Below are 18,559 nucleotides of genomic sequence, written 5' to 3'. Positions count from 1 at the left end.
AGTAGCTGGTTTCCTCTGAAGTTTCCCTCAGGATAGCTGGCGCTCTCACACGACCACCCACAAATAAATATAAGAAGAAAAAATAAATAAAATTATAAAAAAGTAAGGTGGAATTTATGCCCAATTCAATCAGCTAATCAATCAGTGGATGAATAAATAGCAGTACTCCTACATAAAACAAAAAAAATAATTTTAGGTGGTTGGAGAGATAATACAGTGGGTAAGTTGCCTGCCTTGTATCTGTCAACCTGGATTCAATCCCCAGCACCATGTATGGTCCCCCTGAGTCCAGCCAGGAGTAATCCCTGAACAAAGAGTCAGGAATAAGCCCAGAACACCACCAGATGTGGCCCAAAAACAAACAAAAAATATTCATGGAATACTCTGTGCCAAGTTCTTTTACAGAAATTGCTTCCCAAGTCCTCACAATCGCTCATGGGTAGATGTTATTCTCTTCTACTTTATAGACTGAAAAACCAGGCTCAGATGGCTAGAACAATGTCCCTGAACTCAGTAGCTAAGCAGGACTTGAAACTAGGTCTCAAAACCCCCAAAACACCTCGGCTCATAATCATTGGCCATGAGTTCTAATTATTATCTTGTTGGTTTTTTTTTTTGGGGGGGGGATGCACAACCAGCAATGCTCAGGCATCACTCTCAGCCATGCTCAGGGAATCATGTGGTGCCAGGAATTGAATCCAGAGCCTCCCACATGCACTACCACTGAGTCACATCCTCAGGCACCATGAGTAAGATTTTATGGCTGGAAAGAAGATTGCATTTCAGAAGGTTCTGGGTACATAAGGTGTTTCCTCCTTATTTCCCCATTCTCTTTCTCCTCTGCCCTTTCCTCTCCGTCTGGGCGGGGTAGTGAAAGTTTCCAGTGTTTTTTACTGCCCTTGGTTGTGTTGAGGCCATGCTTTTCTGACTCAACAGGCTGGAAACCTATTGCCTTTGATGAGGACAGCTGGGACCCCAGGGCTGTGCTTTTCGAAGGGGCTCTCTGAGACTGTTTCACACCCATCACTGTTAACAAGGGAGCTGGCATTTTCCATTCGTCCTCTAAATCCACACTCTCAATTTAACAAGTCATTAGTGCAATAATGACTGCATTTCTGGCTCAGGGACGCGGCTTCGGGCTGGGTACCCAGAGGAGAGCAGTTGGGTGCTGGAAAAATGCAGGTTTTGTGTAAATAAGGACATTTGCTAATCATCATTAGCAACACCCAGTCATGTTTGAAAGTAGATAATGACCAAGAGAAAAAGCTTTTCATTTAGAACATTCTAAACAGAGCTAGGCTACTGCACTATTACCCTTTTGTTGACTTTGCTTTCTTTTTCTCCAGAATGTCATTATTTTCTTGGATCAGTTCTGAAACTGAGTGAATCTCCCCACTTTTTTTTTTTTAATAAAGTGTAATTCACATCCTGATCTCAGCTCTTTTGTACAAAATGTTCCCAGCATGGTCTCATTTATTCCTCTCAAAGCCAAAGGGAGTCCAGGCCAGATTCTGGGCACTGGAAGGGCTCTCAGAAGCTGGGGCCTTCTCCATAAGGGCATGGTTGGCTCCAGCTACTCAAAACAAAAACAAAAACAAAAACAAATAAACAACCTTCAATAGCCTGGGTCAGCCTGGGCTCAGCATGAGGCCAAGTTTGCAATCTTGTCAGAGAAATCGGGGCTTTTTTCTGTCACTTAGTTCCCACCATCTTTGTTCTAATTCCCAGTTTCCACAGCTTGCCTTTATAGGAGGAAGGTCCAGCAGCTCTGCCATAATGAAGCCATAATTCACTACTCACACATGACCCTAGCTGTCTGAGGGCTCAAGATGTCAAACTCAGTCATCCACGCCATTCCTTTCTGGGGGTGAAACATTTGTCACACCATTCTCCTTGCATCATTAACTTGCAAAGAATATGCAATATGAGTGTGCACACAAGAGCAATTAACAGTGAAATCTGAGGCACAATGGGGGCCACATTTGTACAAGAGCCCATTTTCATGCTGGAATGGTGAGGTCCCCTGGGTGCAGGGCCAACAAGAATTCAAATTCCATTTGTGAGGATGCATGTAAGTACAAATGCATCATGTTTTTTTTTGTGTGTGTGTTGTTGTTGTTGTTGGGGGTGCATACCCAGCTATATTTGGGGGACTACTGGCAGCTTAGTGTTCAGGGCACTATGCAGTGCTGGGGATCAAACCCAGGGTGTCACATATGCAAGACAAGTGGCTCAACTGCAGAACCCCATCCCTGACCCCTAGGCATTTATATTGAAAACATACAGAAAGAATTTAGAGGTGCTATGTTTAGCAAGGATCTGAAGTGTGATTCATTTGAACCCTAAGCCAAGTTTACCCGACTGTCCACAGCCAGCTTATCTTTGCATCTTTGTTCCTGGCACCTAGAGGTGAGAGTTGCCATGTGGAGAAGTCAGTTTGCATAGCAACAATCCCAGTCTCGACTTTAAGGGGGTAGGGAAGTGTGTTTCAGATCTCCTGGCACAGGGAGGCACAGTGAATAAGCCTGGATGAGACACTAGAGAGGGATTTTGTTCTGCTCTACCACTAGCCTGTTGCTCCTTCTCAGCCTGTTTCTTTAACTGTAAGATGGAGGGGTAGTTGGTGAGTCTACACTGAGGGATGGTTAGGTCCCTTCAGCTTAAGGGTTCTCTCTCTCTCTCTCTCTCTCTCTCTCTCTCTCTCTCTCTCTCTCTCTCTCTCCTTTCGTATCTTCAAGGAATTCTGCGGAATTTGTACTGTTAGAACCACAGTACAACTGTCCTTGTCTTGCTTGTTTCCTGCTCTTGGACGCACCCAGGGCAGAGTCCATTTCTTATTTATCTCCTTATCCTCTGCACTCAGCCCAGAGTCCTGGTGTGCCCAGCACATGGAAGTCGTAGAGTAAACATGTTCCATACAGAGTGTCTGCATGAGAGTGGATGTGGAGTGGATGTGGGCCAAATGGAGGAACCCCCTAGTTGCTGGGTCCTGGCCTTCCCACTCACCTGGCAATAGCGATTGCCTGGAAATCCTTGTATCCTTCTGAAATGGCCTTCTGGATAGCGGTGCGCTCAGCACAGTTGCCCAGGGCATAGCAAGCATTTTCCACATTGCACCCTGTAAAGAGAGGAGAGCTCAATGGTACCTCAAGCCATTTCCACAGCCATTTCCTGTTGGCTGTGTTGGGAGAGAATTTGCCCCATTCTAATGCAGAAAGGGACCAAAACTCAGTATAATGAAGAGAAGAAAAATGCAATTTCCCTAGACACCTTGAGAGGCTCTGGTCCATGCGGTTGGGGTGCCCATCTCAGGACCCTCCTGTTCTCACTCACACACAGCTGTGGGTTATGAGCACAGAAGGGCCTAATCTAGCTTCTCCCCAACATAGGTCAAGGTCAAGAGCAATGCAGAGGTGAGATAAAGAGAGAGCAAGAGAGAGCAAGAGCGAGAGCGAGAGCGAGAGCGAGAGAGAGAGAGAGAGAGAGAGAGAGAGAGAGAGCAGAGCTCCAGTTTGGGGTGTAAGACACAGAAGTCATGGCAGAGTGGCAAGTGGCAGGGATGGCGGAGGCTGGATCTTGATTCAAAACTTGGAGTTGAGCAGATTTTTAGGTGCTGAGTACCAGCTAGTTCAGTCAGGGTCCTTTGTGACTTATTTCGTAGGATTTGCTCGAGCGGGCCCAGTAACGTCTCCATTGGAGACTTTGTTGTTACTGTGTTTGGCATACCGAATACTCTCAGTAGCTTGCTGGGCTCTCCGAGAGGAGCGGAGGAATCGAACTCGGGTCGACCATGTTGGCCGCTTGTAAGGCGAACGCCCTACCCGCTGTGCTATCGCTCCAGCCCAGGATATGCTATCAAAATCAACACACACACACACACACACACACACACACACACACACACTCACTCAAGCTTTATAAAAATGCCAGTGATTGCAAAGTCTTAAGGCAGTCCTCAGGCATCCAATGGGAGGTGGGCTGCTAAGATGGTCCTGTCCCCAGCCAGAAATCCTCTCAGGATGTCCCTGGAGAACAAGCTGGTAAGGCCTTCTTCTAGGAGGTAAAACACTGACGTTGCTGATTGGATAAGAAATGCCATATTTTCAGAGAAGGGAACAGATGAGTGCCAGAACTGGGCTTTGTCCTGACCACCAGATGTGTAAATGCCTGTATCACTTCTCCTGACTTCCTTTGCTCCCTAAGGCAGAGCTGTTCCTTGTTCCCTATAGCCATTTCTCCTTTTACCTTTAATAAATACAAGAACTACAAGCCAAACACAATATGACTGATCAGCACATGACTGATCACATGTAGCAAGAGATGGTATATCCCAGACTCTCTTGTAGCCAGGTGTGGCTCTATAACTATGTATTGGCCAGTGGAATGTGGCCCCAAGTGATGTGGGAAAATTCTATTGCTTTTGTTTGGTAAGAAGATCGCTTGGCTTGTTATTATTATTTTATTAAATCACTGTGAGATAAACAGCTACAAAGTTGTCCATGATTGAGTTTCAGTCACACAATGTTCCAACACCAACCCTTCACAGTGTACATATCCCACAACCAATGTCCCAAATTTCCCTCCTTCCACACCCCATGCTTTACGTATTACTTCATTTCTTTTCCTCAGGCTTAGATCGGGCACAAGAGTATTGAACATTGGTTTATGGTTACAGGAATGAAAAAGAAAAGAAGAGACTTGGGCTCCCTTAAGCTCAGGAGATCGCTCAAGGGCCAGAGCACATACCTTGCATGCACAAAGCGCCCAATTTTATTCCCTATACCGAATGGTCCCCAACCCAGCACTATCATGGGCTTATGCCTTGAACTGCCTAGCTCAGTTAGATGAATAATCTGAAAGAGGTCCCAGACCACTTCTAGCCCTGCTAGAGTCATTTACTACACTCTGCCAGCCTGTAAAGAGATCAACCCCAAAGTAAGACTTGTGTGGAGGCATATTACCAAAAAATCCAAAACAAAACCAAAACCAAATAAACAAATAAACAAAAACAACTGTATAACTCCCCCCAGCAAAAACAACCCCCCCCAAAAAAAACCCCGTAAGAAAAAAAAACAAAGCTAAAAACATCATAAACAAACAAACAGAAAACCTTGTAAGTCAAAATAAATCAGGGGCCATTGATAATTGTATTTTGGGCTCTCTTTTTGTGCCCCATATGATGATGGTTATGGGTTTTTCCTTATTCCTAACTCAGGAATTACTCCTGGCAGTGCTCAGTGGTCCATATGGGGTGCTGGAAATAGAACCTGAGTAGGTCACGTGCAAGGTCATGGTCAAGTGCCCTACCCACTGTACTGTCTCTCCAGCCCCCGCCTTTTTTTTAAATAGCAATTTCCTCTGGTAGAGAAAGGTGGACTGAAAGTGTTTCAGTTTTTTTTGTGGAGGGTTGGGAGGGCACACCGAGCTGCTGCTCAGGGTTCACTCTCTCCTGGAAGTGCTCCAGGGTCCACATGTGGTGTTGGGGACCAAAGCAGGGTTGTTTGTGTGCAAGGCAAACCTCCTAACTCCTGCATTATCATTCTGGCCAGAGATTCAGCTTAATTTAAAAATAGATGAGGGCTGGAGAGGGCACGGGAAGAAAGGGACTTGCTTGCATGTGGCAACAGCAATCTGGAGCCTCGTTCAAATCCCCAGCATCACATATCATCCTCTGAGCATCAAGCCAGGAATATCCCTGAGCACCACTGGGTGTGGTTCCATGCCACCCCACCCAATAAAAACCAACAAACTGTGGCCCAGGCTTCATAGCTGGGTGCAGGAGGAACAGAGACATGGCAACGTAAAGGCAGCTGCTCTGGCTATTTGCCCTGTGGCAATTAGTTGGAGCAGCCCACCCTGAGGGATCCTGGAAGCACAGACAGGGAAAACTAGCACCCTGCTGAGATTTCTCTCCCCGGAAACGGGATCCAGCTTCATGGCATGTCCCGGTCACAGTGTTATTGCCTCTAGGTGAGGCATCATGGAAAGCCAAGTGAGAAAGGAAAGCTGGCAAACCATGTCGAGCAGGTATGAGCTGGGAGTGTGGGGGCGACTAAAACCTCATGGGAAGGGGGGCGTTTCGGTCCGCCCTTCGCGCCCTACCGAGGCCACCAGTTGCCCCCACGAGCGGCTCTCCAGCACAGCCACAGCCCCAGAAGCACAATGACCTAATGCAGAACCCAGCAGCTTGGAGCAGAAAAGTGAAAGGACTATGCGTTAATCCAGGCAATCATTTCTGCCCAGAGGGGAAAGGGTGTTGCTCCCTTCCGCCCTCCTCCCTCTGGAAAGAAAGATGGCGGCCACATGGGAGCCTTGTGGACAGCAGGTATGAGCCGGGGGTGTGGGGGCGACTAGAACCTCGTGGGAAGGGGGGCGTTCTGGTCCGTCCTACACGCCTTACCGAGGTCACCAGTCACCCCTCACGAGCGGCTCTCCAGCACGGCCACGGCCCCAGAAGCACAAGGACTTAATGCAGAACCCAGCAGCTTGGAGCAGAAAAGTGAACGGACTATGCATTGATCCAGGCCATCAAGTCTGCCGGAGGGGAAAGGGTGTTGCCCCATTCGCCCTCTCCTCTCTGGAAAGAAAGATGGCGGCCACATGGGAGCCTTGTGGACAGCAGGTATGAGCCGGGAGTGTGGGGGCGACTAAAACCTCATGGGAAGGGGGGCGTTTCGCTCCGCCCTTCACGCCCTACCGAGGCCACCGGTTGTCCCCCGCGAGCGGCTCTCCAGCACGGCCAGGACTCCAGAACACAGAAACCAATTTCTTAACTATCTGACTTTCAGTAGAAATACTTCCAGGGTCAATAGGTAAAAGAGCAGAAATCCAAAACCAACATTTAATTCTTGAACCCAGCCGTAGAAAGCAAATCACTTCACAATGCTTTTTCAGCATGTCTGATTTGGGGGGGGGGGTAAACTCTAAATAATAGTGGTGAATCTTTTATTGAAACAATGAATCTAATCAAAGCAGATAGAGTGTTAACTAGAATTCATCTGCCTCACAGGGACGGGGAGGGGTGTGGGGGTGGGGTTTTATTGGGGTTCTTCATGGTAAAAAATAAGTATTGGTAAAGGGAAATGTATCTGATATTTGCATGACTGAGACATAAACCTGAAAGCTTTGTAACCTTTCCCACAGTGATTCAGTAAATAAATTAAAAAAAAAAAAAAAGAAAGTTATCAGTTGTTGTACTCTGTGTAAAAGCAACTAGAAATCCATATTTGGGAGGGTTTCTAAGTTGGTGATGGAGCCCACTTAGAAACGGGCTAAGCTTCACCAATTTCTTTGACTGCTGCTCCGCATAGTCAAAGAAGCCAAAAGTCATGCCTACAAAAGCCTGTGATTGTGCAATCTCGAAAGAAACTCCTGTTCACCCCTCTCCCAAGTCCGCACTCGGGGACGAGAGAGCTGTGTGCCCCAAAGAAGGCATTGTCTCTGTATGCCCTTCATCTGTGAGGCCAAGGATGGTAATTGCATAAGCTCCCAGAGTACAGGGACACTTGTGGATGGTGGACAAGGAGAGGCTGACTCTGGAGTAGGGGGGGAGTGGTCATCGTCATGCCCTGCAGGTCAGTGAATTGTACTGACCGTGGTCCCCTTGTGCTCTCTGGGTCTTCCTCCTCCAGGTTGTACATTGCAGAAATGGTGTGAAGTGGGAGGCGGATAGTTACTCTTCTTTGGCTGGGGGTCCACTAGACCAGCAGGGTCAGAACTGGACTTGAGGAGGACGACTGTGCTCCTCAAAATCTTGTTCTCTGAGATGGAGCAGCAACTGGTGGACTTTGCTTTGCCTCCCTCTGGAAGTGGTCTTATGTGAGTGCGTCCTATGTGAGCAGAAGGATGTGTGTGGATGCATCTAGGCCATAGCGGATCTTGTGGCAAAGAATAATTTCCCCCCTGTGTTCACTCTCTCAGGAGAATCCACTGGTGGAACAGGGCCACCGGGCTATAGAAGATGATTCCCAGTTTCTCTGGAAGCTTCACATGGCTCTTTAGCTTTACGCCATTGAATGTGAGCAGAAATAATAGGTGCAACTTCTAGATGACACTTCAAGGAGACACTGCTTTTTCCCTCCATGCTTCATCCCTCTCCTGATGATATATTTGTGCCAATTTTGAACTTTGGGGGAAGACACTTCTCTAGGGGTGATGGGACTTCAAGACAGGAACAAATTGCCTGGATCCCCATTCCATAGGGTAATGAAGTCTCCACTTAAAAGAAGCCAAAAGCCCTGCCTACAAATGCCTGTGATTGTTCAATTTAGAAAGAAATCCTACTTAGAGAGAAGTAGGCAGCCACCTTGTTCAACTCTCTATGCTGACGCTGGTTTCATCAACACAGTCTGCTCCTTACTAATCACCCTCTCATCTCCCTCTACTACCAGGTCTTCACTGGGATGATTCACTATTGTTTTGTTTCTGTATTTGTCCTGGTAAGACATTGCTTCCTCATTATGCCCTGATGTACTTTCTGCACCTCATTTCCTGTCCCTCCATTATTTACTCAGGCAAGTTAGGAGAGATCCATCATTTAGCCATCATCATGGTGGTTCTCCAGATAACCGACCGTCAGAACCAAACTGATGGAGAGGAATAAAGCTTGTAGACAGTCTGCCCCAAGCGCTGGGGGGCCTGTCTTCCAGTCCCCTGCTGGGGTGAGGGAGTGTGTTCACTTCCAGTCCTGCAGGAAACAGCAGGGTTAGGTGGGGACTGGGGCTTTGAGAAAGAAGGGTGAGTAGCAGAAGTTCGGCCTTGGTGAGCATCCCTATACCAACACTGGGTGCCTCTTCTCCTCCTTCCAAGAGCTTCACCTCAGTCCTTTGCATGTGATTCAATGGGAGTCACTCTCTGCTCTAACCAAACTTTGAAGGATGAGCATGTGACCCACACTGGACCAGAGATTCTCTGTGTGGGAACATCAGTTCTCTTAGACTGTGAGTGCAGGCAGCCTTGATGGAGGAGACCAGTGGAAGCTCAGGAAATGGGTGTGAAGAACGGGCAAGAGCTGGTGAAGACTCTGGAGCCAATTACCTGAGGCTTGCCACACTCCAGCACTAAAAGTTTAGTGATAGGAGCCAACAGAGACTCCCTTGGAGTATAAAATAGTTCCTAAGTGTTTCTGCCACTTGCAGCCACACTGAAACTAGCAGTGGGGATGGATGGTCGGGAGGGGTCACAATCCTGAAAGTAGTGGTTAGTCTTACTTGGGTTTATTCATTCATGCCTACCTGTGCACAGTTAGCCCAGATAACTGGTTGATCGCTCACTCTGACTGTGTAGGAAGTTAAGTGACTACATGGACAAGTGTTTCTTGTTCCCATTGAGTCCTCCCAGCTAGCTTCTGGATGGCATTATCCGGAAGCAATGCAATCATAGCAATGATTTCATTTAAACATACTCTTCCCCATCCTTCCATGCCAGCCCTGCCCACCTTTGTTGGCTTTTGACCTCATCTGATCACATCGTCTCCCATAAATGTAAGACCCTGCCAGACTTCTAGCTTCTCACCTAGCAGGCCCCCAGCCCTTCCTCTGCCCAGAATCAGGGACATGCTCCCTCCCCATTAGATGAGATTCCTGATTCACTGATTCACTGACGGATTCACTGATTCAGACTCCTGATTCACTGACTCCTCAGATGTTGTGAAGGCAAATGAACAGATTGCAGTGGGTCCAGCTTCTCCTGACAACAGCTGGGTCTGCCTCTGAAGTTCACAACGGTCGTAGATGCAGCCAGAACTTCGAAAATGAACCTGTGGGTTCCATTCTTCCCCGAGTCACCCTGTCCTGGGAAAGGAGGCTACAGAGAGTGCAGGAGGTCAGGCACTTACATTGCATGTAGTTGCACTGGCTGTGACCCTGTTTCAAATCCCTGATCACTGCCAGGGGACACTCCTGTGCACAGAGCCAGGTCTAGCTCCTGATTACGCAGATGTCACCTCCTCAGAGAAGCCCTCTCACATCACCCTAAAATGCTTCCTCCCAATCCTCTCAACCATTCATCCTGCCTATGTCTTCTTTCTAGCATTTACACTTTCCTGAAATAAAAATCTTTATGACCTAAGCTACCCACTGTAGCATAACACTTCCTAAGGGTAGATATTTTGTCTACGTTGTGCATAGCATTGTGCCTGGCGTCTGGAATAGCCAGGATGCCTGGAACAGACCTATTTATTATTGTGGCATTTCCTCTTGTAGTGCTAGGCTTTAGAGATATAAAGCAGTAACCGCATTGGGAGCCTCTAGCAAGTTCAAGTGTATTTTCTCACTCTTGTTTTTAAAGGAAAAAAAGGAAAGAAAGAAAAGGAAGCCCTTAATCACCAACTGATCCTGAAAGGCCAGACAGTTTTGTTTTGCCTCCTTAAGCCCAGGAAACAGGCCAGCCTCTATCTAGGCAAACTTACCCACTTCCCAATGTTGCCTTGGCTTTCTTGGAAACACCCGGAAAAGATGCCAAGTTGGGGAATCCATACAACAATGAGTCAAATAATACTTTGGTAATTGTGCCATCATTACTAATTATTATTTCTCTTATTACTGTTCATGGATCTGGCAGACCCTCTGTGGAACCTTTTATCTGTATTGTTGACCCTTTCAACAACACTGAAAGGCAGATATTATCAACATTGAAAGGCAGATATTATTATGACCCCCCCCCCCCCCCATAGAAGGTTAAGCTGAGGCTGCTGGCAGGGAGCTGGGATGTATAACCTGGCCCACTGAACCCCAAGGCCTGTACTTTTTCTTGGTCACATTTCTGCAAGGCCTGTTTTGAGGCAGTTTGTTGCTGAAGGCAAGATTGAGGGTTGATGTCATCAGGACCTCAGCAAGAAAAGAGGTTCACAAAGGGGAGATTTGGCTCAGACTCCAAGAGAAGAGAGCCATGCCCCAAATACTGTGCTCACTCTGTACCACCCTATTTCTGTGGGATCTGAATGGGATTAGAATAGCAGAGAGGGGCTGGAATGATAGTACAGTGGGTAGGGTGTTTGCCTTGCATGTGGCTGCCCCTGAGTTTGATCCCCGGTACCCCATATGGCCCCTTTCCCAAGTCTGCCAAGTGTGATCCTAATAAAGAACCCCTAATAAAGAAAACACACACAAAAGTGGACATTAGTATTTTCTAGAGGTTTTCTTTTTTTGAAACATACCTTACAGTGCTCAGGACTTACTCCTGGTTCAGTGCTCAGGAATTACTCTTGGCAAAGTGGGATCATATGTGATGCCAGGGACTAAGCCAGGGTTGGCTACATTCAAGGAAAGCATGCAAGGCAAATACCCTACCCTTGTACTATCTCTTTGCCTTCTTCTGGAAGGTGTCTTCTGAGTCCCTTCTGGAGTTTCTGCTTTAGCAGATCTGAGTTGGAATTTCAAGAATTTGCATTTCTAGGGACCAGAGAGATAGGGGATGGTTCAAAGTGATGGCATTGTAGAAGGCTAATCCCCTGATGCCACGGGGTCCCCTGAGCACTGCTGGAGCAAACTCCAAGCACTGAGCTGGAAGAGAGTGGCTCCATCCCTACAAATAAATTTTCATTTTTAGGTCTGGGTTGTGATTCAAGTGGTAGAACATGTGTGTTGTATGTGTGAGGTCCTAAGTTCAATTCCTAGTCCTCTGATCACTATAGGCCCAGAATTCTTGGGAAATACTCAGTTTCCAGAGCACTGCCAGGAGTTCTGGGAATCAGGAGCCCAGGGGCTAGTTGCCCGGGGCCTGAGGAATTAATTGCTTAGTTTTTTTTTGGGGTGTGTGTGTGTGTGTGTGTGCCTGCCATAATTGGTTGTGATGGGGGGGGGGGGGGTCAACTTTCTGACCTTAGCTCCCTTTTCTCTTTCTTCCTGGTTCTTTCTTCCTGGGAGCTCTGCTAAAGGGTGCTTAAAGGTCCCTGCCTTGCCAGGGATCAGGCCTGGGGCTCAGACATGCAAGGCAAGTGGCCCAACCCTTGGAGCTCTCTTCCCAGCCCCACAGAAGCAGATTTAAGTAAGGCAAGGTCTAGCTGGAATTGGTAACTAACTAGCATGTCCTTAAGGAGGATATTGTTTCTTTGGTTTTGTTCATTTTGTTTTGATTTTTGGTTTAGGGTCACACCTGGACACCTGGTGAGATGAAGAGATTATTCCTGGTTCACTCCATCTCTCAACACCCCCCCACTCCTGCCCCAAATGAAGTTTTCTTTCTTCTTCTTCCTCTCTTTCCTCCTTTCCTCGCCACCCTTCATCCTCCTCCTTCTCCTCATCTCCTCTTCCTCCTTCTCCTTCTCTTCCTTCTCTGCCTCCCCACCCCCATCCCTCAACCCACAGTGATACTAAGGCTTATTCCTAGCTCGGCATCAGGGATCACTCCTGACTCCTGGTTGTGGTCAGGTCACCATATGGGGTGTCTGGATCAAACCTGGTCAGCTGTCTCCAAGGCTAAACACCCTACCCACTATACTGTATCTTTGGCCCCTTTCTTTCCTTTTTTCCCCCTTTCTTTCTTGGTCACACCCAGTGATGCTCAGGGCTGACTCCTGGCTCTGCACTCAGGAATTACTCCTGGTGCTTCACAGCGGACCATATGGGATGCCGGGGATTGAACCTAGGTCAGCTGCATGTAAGGCAAGCGCCCTATCCGTGATACTATCGCTTGTCTTTCTTCCTTTCTTCCTTCATTTCTTCCTTCCTTTCTTCCTATCCCTCCCTTCCTTCCTTCCTTCCTTCCTTCCTTCCTTCCTTCCTTCCTTCCTTCCTTCTCTCTGTCATACAGGGTGGTGCTCAGGGCTTACTCCTGGCTTGGCACCCAGAGATCACTCCAGGCAGTGCTTATGGGCCTATATAGGGTGCCAGGGTCCCCAGGTGGCTGTGTGCAAGGCAAACATCCTACCTGCTCTACTATTACTCAGGTCCTTGAAGTTTTCTGACTTCAGCTCCCTTTCCTTTTGCGGTGCTTTCTTCCTGGGGACCTTTACCTTGCTCAGAGGCTCTACACAGAGATCTGTCACCAGTCCAGGCATGAAAAAAGGGGACTATTTGTTTGGATGATTCCCAGTTTGGAGGCCTTTGCCAGGGGGGCTGGGGGGAGGGAGAGAAATACAAGGCCCCGAACACATTGGTGAAAAAATTATTTTTATAAGAGAGACAGGAGGGAGTCTTTGTACCCAGACTTCTTCCTTTCTTTTTATTATTTTATTTATTCATTCATTTAGCACAGCGGGTAAGGCATTTGCCTTGCACGCAGCCGACCCAGGTTCGATTCCTCCATCTTCGATATGCCAAAAAACATTAACAAGTCTCGCAATGGAGACGTTACTGGTGCCTGCTCGAGCAAATCGACGAACAATGCGAGGACAGTGCTACAGCGCTATTCATTTATTTATTTTTGGGTTTGGGACCACACCCAGTGGTGCTCAAAGCTTATTCCTGGCTCTCTGCTCAGGAATTACTCCTGGTAGTGACTGGGATAATGTTCAAGGCAAGTGCCCCAACCCTGTGTTATCCCTCTGGCCCTCTGTCTCTCTGTAAGAAGGGTCTGTCCAGGGACACTCTCAGCCTAAGAGGCAGATCGAGGTCAGGTGTTTGGTCTGGCAGTGCTCAGCCCAGTAGTGTTTGGGGACCACTGGGTCAACATTCGGTAGTGCTGAGGGGCTATGTGGTACTGGGAATGAATCTCAGGGCCTCAAGCACTGCTACTTGAGTTCTCTCTTCCCCTGCCCCCCCCCCTTCTCCATTCCTAGATTGGCTTAAAAAAAAAAGGACAGGACTTTCATGCAGTTGTAGAAAACCACAAAAACAGGGCAGACCTGTCCCATGTCAAAATGTCTGTTCAACAGTGCCCTTCTGTCTCCTAATCATTGCTAATTTGCCTGTGCTGCCCTATCAGGTTTCTTCAAGTTGGTCAAGGTTCCATCCTCTCCTCGCTCCACCTTCTTACCCTCTATGCCTCCCTTCCAGCTAAAGGAGATGCAGGAATTCTGGGAAATGCCCTCCAGCTGTCCTCTCTATTCACACCTCGAAGTATGCTTCCACATATCCATTCAACAGCAAAGAACAGTGTAAAGAGGACGGCCTTTGGAATCAGATCAGACTGAGCCTCAGTTATCTTGTTTATAAAATGTGGGTGTGCTGGTCATTGATTTGGTCAGCTTGGCACCTAGATGCTTCTGTGGGAACAGCCCCACCAGCTCTCCCGGGAGGAGGGATCTACGAGGTGGCTGACCAATCACAGTTGTTGCATCATGACTGCATTGGCCCTAGGATGGGCATACGGTTGGCAATGGAGCAATGAAAGCCCTTCCTTGGAATTACCTTCAACTTCATAACCAGAGGCTAATAGAACGAATGGTCATATCATAAAGCAGAGGCTGCCTGCTTCTGTTCTCTGGTGCCTTAAAGACATATCACTTGCAGGATAATAGAAAGAAATCTTTGGTCCCAGAAGGCCAAAGAAGGGCACAGTACATTTAACTTCCAGGATTACTGTCTCCTAGGCTAGGTCGACCCTTGACTATTATGCTTCTGGTGACTCTAGTGAATATATGTGACACTCCTGTGTCCCCTTATGTGGTGGCAGTGAGGTCACAAAGAGTGCCTAGTGCAGGTTCAATTCATTGTCATTATATACACCGCAGCTGATTTCAAGCCACAGAATGATCCAGCCCTGTTTTCTGCTTCCTCCCTTACCTAGTGCCTCAGCATCCCTGTGGTCGACTGATCTGAGAGCAGAGAATCTGGCTTCTTTCCTTTGTTTCTAAACTGCCCATCCCAGATCTCTCCCATACTGCATTTGTCCCTTACTTTGTCCCATACTGCATCTCCCTGAAGTTTCCTTCCTCTTCACCCCACCTGCTTCTTTCCTAGGCCAAGTCGTTCATTCATGTGTTCACTCAACCTTCACTGAGGACCTGTTCTAGGTGTCGGTGCTGGGACAGGTAAGGAAACAGGAGTCATCGCCACCTGAGACATTCTCCTCTACCCCAGTCCTGCTTGAGGACACAGCAGACTTACTGGTCTCCAATGCTACTTTCAGAGTACTCCTTTTTTGTTTTGTTTTCGTTTTCGTTTTTTGGGGAGTGAGCTGTGCTCAGGGATCACTCCTGATGATGCTCAGGGTGCCTGAGATCCTAAACCCACATCAGCTGCACGCAAGCCAAGCAGTCTAGCCCCTGTACTATTGCTCCAACTCATTCTTAATAATGCTCCCTGGTTGCTCACCTCCTTCCTCAACAACTCTCAATATTTCTTCTTGCCCTTCCAAAGTGCCCTGCAGTCTGCCTTTCCATCCTCACCCTCACCTCACACTGAGCAGCAGCAGCAGTTGAAAGAGTACAGGCAGCCCTGTGTGCGACAGTCTTTTCCATGGTGCTGGGGATTGAACGCAGGACCTCACAGGAGAGGCAAGCACACTCCTGAGCCACATGCCTGGTCCTGTGACATTCCATTTTTTGTGTGTGTGAAGCAAGAAAGTTTTTTTTTTAATTCAAACTTACTTAGGAAGATGTGAGGGGAGAGAAAGGGAGAAGTGTTTGCTTAAGAGAAAACAGGCTTCTCCAGAGCGGAAATAGGTTAGCACAAGGACAAGCAGGCAAGATATATGTCCAAGGGCTTGACGAGCAAACCTCTGTGACATTCTTATTGTGGGACAGACACTTCTCTGTTCACATCACAGCCATCCTCAACGGGGCCTTAAGATCCTTCATTTACAAATGTGTATGAAAGGGTGAAGTGCATTGCCCATGATCACACAGCTGATAAGAAGCAGCAGGAGGATTTATACTTAGGAGTGTAGAACTCCAGTCCTCACCCCACCTCAGAGGGTTCTATAAATTCCCACTGTACCAGTCTGTTGGGAACCAACAGAATCCAAAATGTTAGAATCCAGATGTGGAAAGCTGCCCTTCAATGCCGACCCCCGCGGGGGTCCTGTCTGCTTTATCTCTCCTGGGAGAATATCCCCTTAAGAAAGCCCTTTTTCACATTTATATTAATCCCGATAAACTAATGCCCTCAAATATATACTAGTCTAACCCAGATAGATCAAGATTGTTAGATGGCTGACCAAAGAATGTTGTTCTTCTCCTTTTAATAATTATTGGTTCTATGCAATAAACACTGTTCATGGAGGACAGCTGGGGCTCTTAGTCCAGGCGGCTGTTAGCCCCCTGATCCCATGCTTTTTCTCTCTTATTTATTTCTCCTTAATTTTCATGGCGCCCATGCTTCAGGCCTGTTCACCTGGGGCTGGTCCCTAGCAGAAGTCCCTTCTTTGCTACTTAGATAAACCACCCTGGGTTCATCTTATTTTTTTACTTCTTCCACAGTTATAGCCTGAGTCACTGACTTTGATCCATGACTAAGAGGCTTCCATGGGACCATTTTTGCTGAGGGCACCTATTACATGCATAAGGAGTGCTCAGCAAATAGTAGTTGACTGACTCAATGAAAGTATGAGGTCCCTTCTCTTATACCCCCTAGAGAGAATAGAGAAGCATTGGAAAGAATGGATGGTTCCTTGTTCAAGGTCCTGGAGCCCCAGGGCAATGTGGGTTGTGGGCTGTTTGTGGCAATAGTTAATATTTAATTCTCATCTGAGCCACAGGATCAACCCTGCGTATCCTCACACTCCAAGATTCTTTCTTCCCTATACAGCAGCAGACTTGGACATCAGAGGAAGTCTGGGTTGAAATCCCGGTTCTGAGATCTTTGATGGTGATTTTGTACACTTTGCTACAGAGTGTGCAATAGTCACTACCTTGCAGGATGGAAGGGGTGACAGAGACAGCAATCACAGTCCTTTCCCAGCAGACAGTCAGATTACCTTTGCTCTACACAGGTGACCGGACAGACCTCAGAAGACAAGGTAACGGGCACAGGTGAGCAGGGAGGAGCACTAGAGACAAAGAGGCTGTGCCTAGCCCACTTTCGGTGGAGTGGCTCATACCCACTCGCCTCCTTTAAATTGATGTTTCATCCAGGGAAGGGGCTCTAGTCACTTTCTGGCCATTTTTTTTTTAATCTGGTTTGGCAGTTGTGGGAGGGGTGCAGTTTCCCAGGCCTCTCTCATAAAACAGTCATCACTGGTAGTGAAGAGATGCTTGCTAACTTTGCAGAAAATAGTTTGAGCTCCTATCCCCCATAGCTCAGTGGCAGAGTGCCCAAGGCCCTAAGTTGGGTCCCTCAGCCCTCCCTATCCGCACCTAGTGGGATCCTCATTACACACAAGTAATTAGGAGTGTGTGTGTGTGTGTGTGTGTGTGAGTGTGCATGTGTGTGTGTGTGTGTGTGTGTGTGAGAGAGAGAGAGAGAGAGAGAGAGAGAGAGAGAGAGAGAGAGAGAGAAGAATCTCCAATCGCTTGCCCCATGAACAAAAGGGAAGGGGAGAAACATGCTTGAATGTTTGTCCAGAGGCTGAAGATGTGGCTCAGGGGTCAAGCACCTGCCCTGAATGTTGAGGCCTTGGGTTGGATGCCCTCACAGCAGGAACAAGGAAAGGAAAAAGCTGAACTGTTGTTTAAGTAACTTTTATACACCCAACAAATAAATAGGAACAGATAGATGAGTGTAGTTAGAGTCCCATCCTGACTTTCACTACTGGTCAACACACACACACACACACACACACACACACACACACACACACACACACACACCCCTTCTTCCCTCCAAAGACCCTCTGCAAGATTCTCCCCTTCTAATCAGTCACCCAACCGGTTTGCCTTACTTTCCCCCCCAACACTGTGGGCGATAAGAACACGCTCTGCGGGGCCCTCGGTCCTGACTCCCGGTCCACCGGCTTTTAAGCCCTGTCACCTCCGTGCATCTCCGTTTGTTCATAGGAAACAGGAGAGAGCGTGGGGATGAGGACTTGCTGGTAGCGCTTGTGGAAGTTTTAGCAGGAGGTTCCCCCCTCTCCCCAGCCCCCCAGGACTGCTGATGCTCCTCATGTGTGCATCCCACCGCATCCCTGCCCTCTACCCGTGCAGTCCTCCAGGGACTGAAAGCGCCCAAGTCTGAGCAGCGCCTTCACCACCCCGATGTCGATGTCGGGGACAGAGGCCAAGGTAGGGGCTCCCGGGGCGCGCGCGCCCCCCACCCGACCCTCGACGCCTTCCTGCTGGGACCCGCCCGCCCGGGCGCGCGAGAGCCCCCCCAGGCCCCGCTCTTACCCGAGAAGATCCTCCCGTCGCGGGTGAGAAGGGCGGCCCCCACGGGGAAGTGACTGTAGGGACAGTAGGCGGACTTCTTGGCCTCCTGGCAGCACCGCAGCAGCCGCTGGATCTGCTCGGGCTCCAGGGCGCAGGCAGGACGCTCCTGGGCCATGTCGCGCTCTGGGCGGCGGAGCAGCGGAACACCCGCGGCTGCAGCCCAAGCCAGGCGCCCCACCACGGCGGCTCCTCCCCCGGGGAGTGTCGCGGGCCGCAGGTGTTTCGCTCCTGGAAAGCTGGGTGGGGCCCCACGCGCCCCGCTCCTACCCCGGGGCCAGAGGATGCTGTGCGTCTCCCGGTGTGGGAAGATGCGACCCCGTCCACCTAGGCTTCATTCTCACCCTTAGGGCCCCTCTGACAATGATTTGGCAAAGG

General features: G+C 48.5%; 1 protein-coding gene across 1 annotated transcript in view; it reads right to left on the bottom strand.

The window, feature by feature from the left end:
- The window catches only part of CDA (cytidine deaminase), a 30,772-nt gene extending 12,473 nt beyond the window's left edge, over positions 1–18,299 (bottom strand). Inside the window, exons 1-2 of the mRNA XM_056123643.1 lie at positions 18,146–18,299; positions 3,007–3,118 (exon numbers count right to left, since the gene is read on the bottom strand). Coding sequence (XP_055979618.1) covers positions 3,007–3,118; positions 18,146–18,299 — 266 coding nt within the window. The remainder of the gene's footprint in view (positions 1–3,006; positions 3,119–18,145) is intronic.
- Positions 18,300–18,559: the final 260 nt, after the last annotated feature.

The sequence above is a fragment of the Sorex fumeus genome, unplaced genomic scaffold (genome assembly GCF_029834395.1).
Source record: "Sorex fumeus unplaced genomic scaffold, SorFum_2.1 ptg000047l, whole genome shotgun sequence".
NCBI classification, from domain to species: domain Eukaryota; kingdom Metazoa; phylum Chordata; class Mammalia; order Eulipotyphla; family Soricidae; genus Sorex; species Sorex fumeus.
Note: the sequence above shows the minus strand (reverse complement) of the source record. Positions and strands in the feature narration are given on the sequence as shown.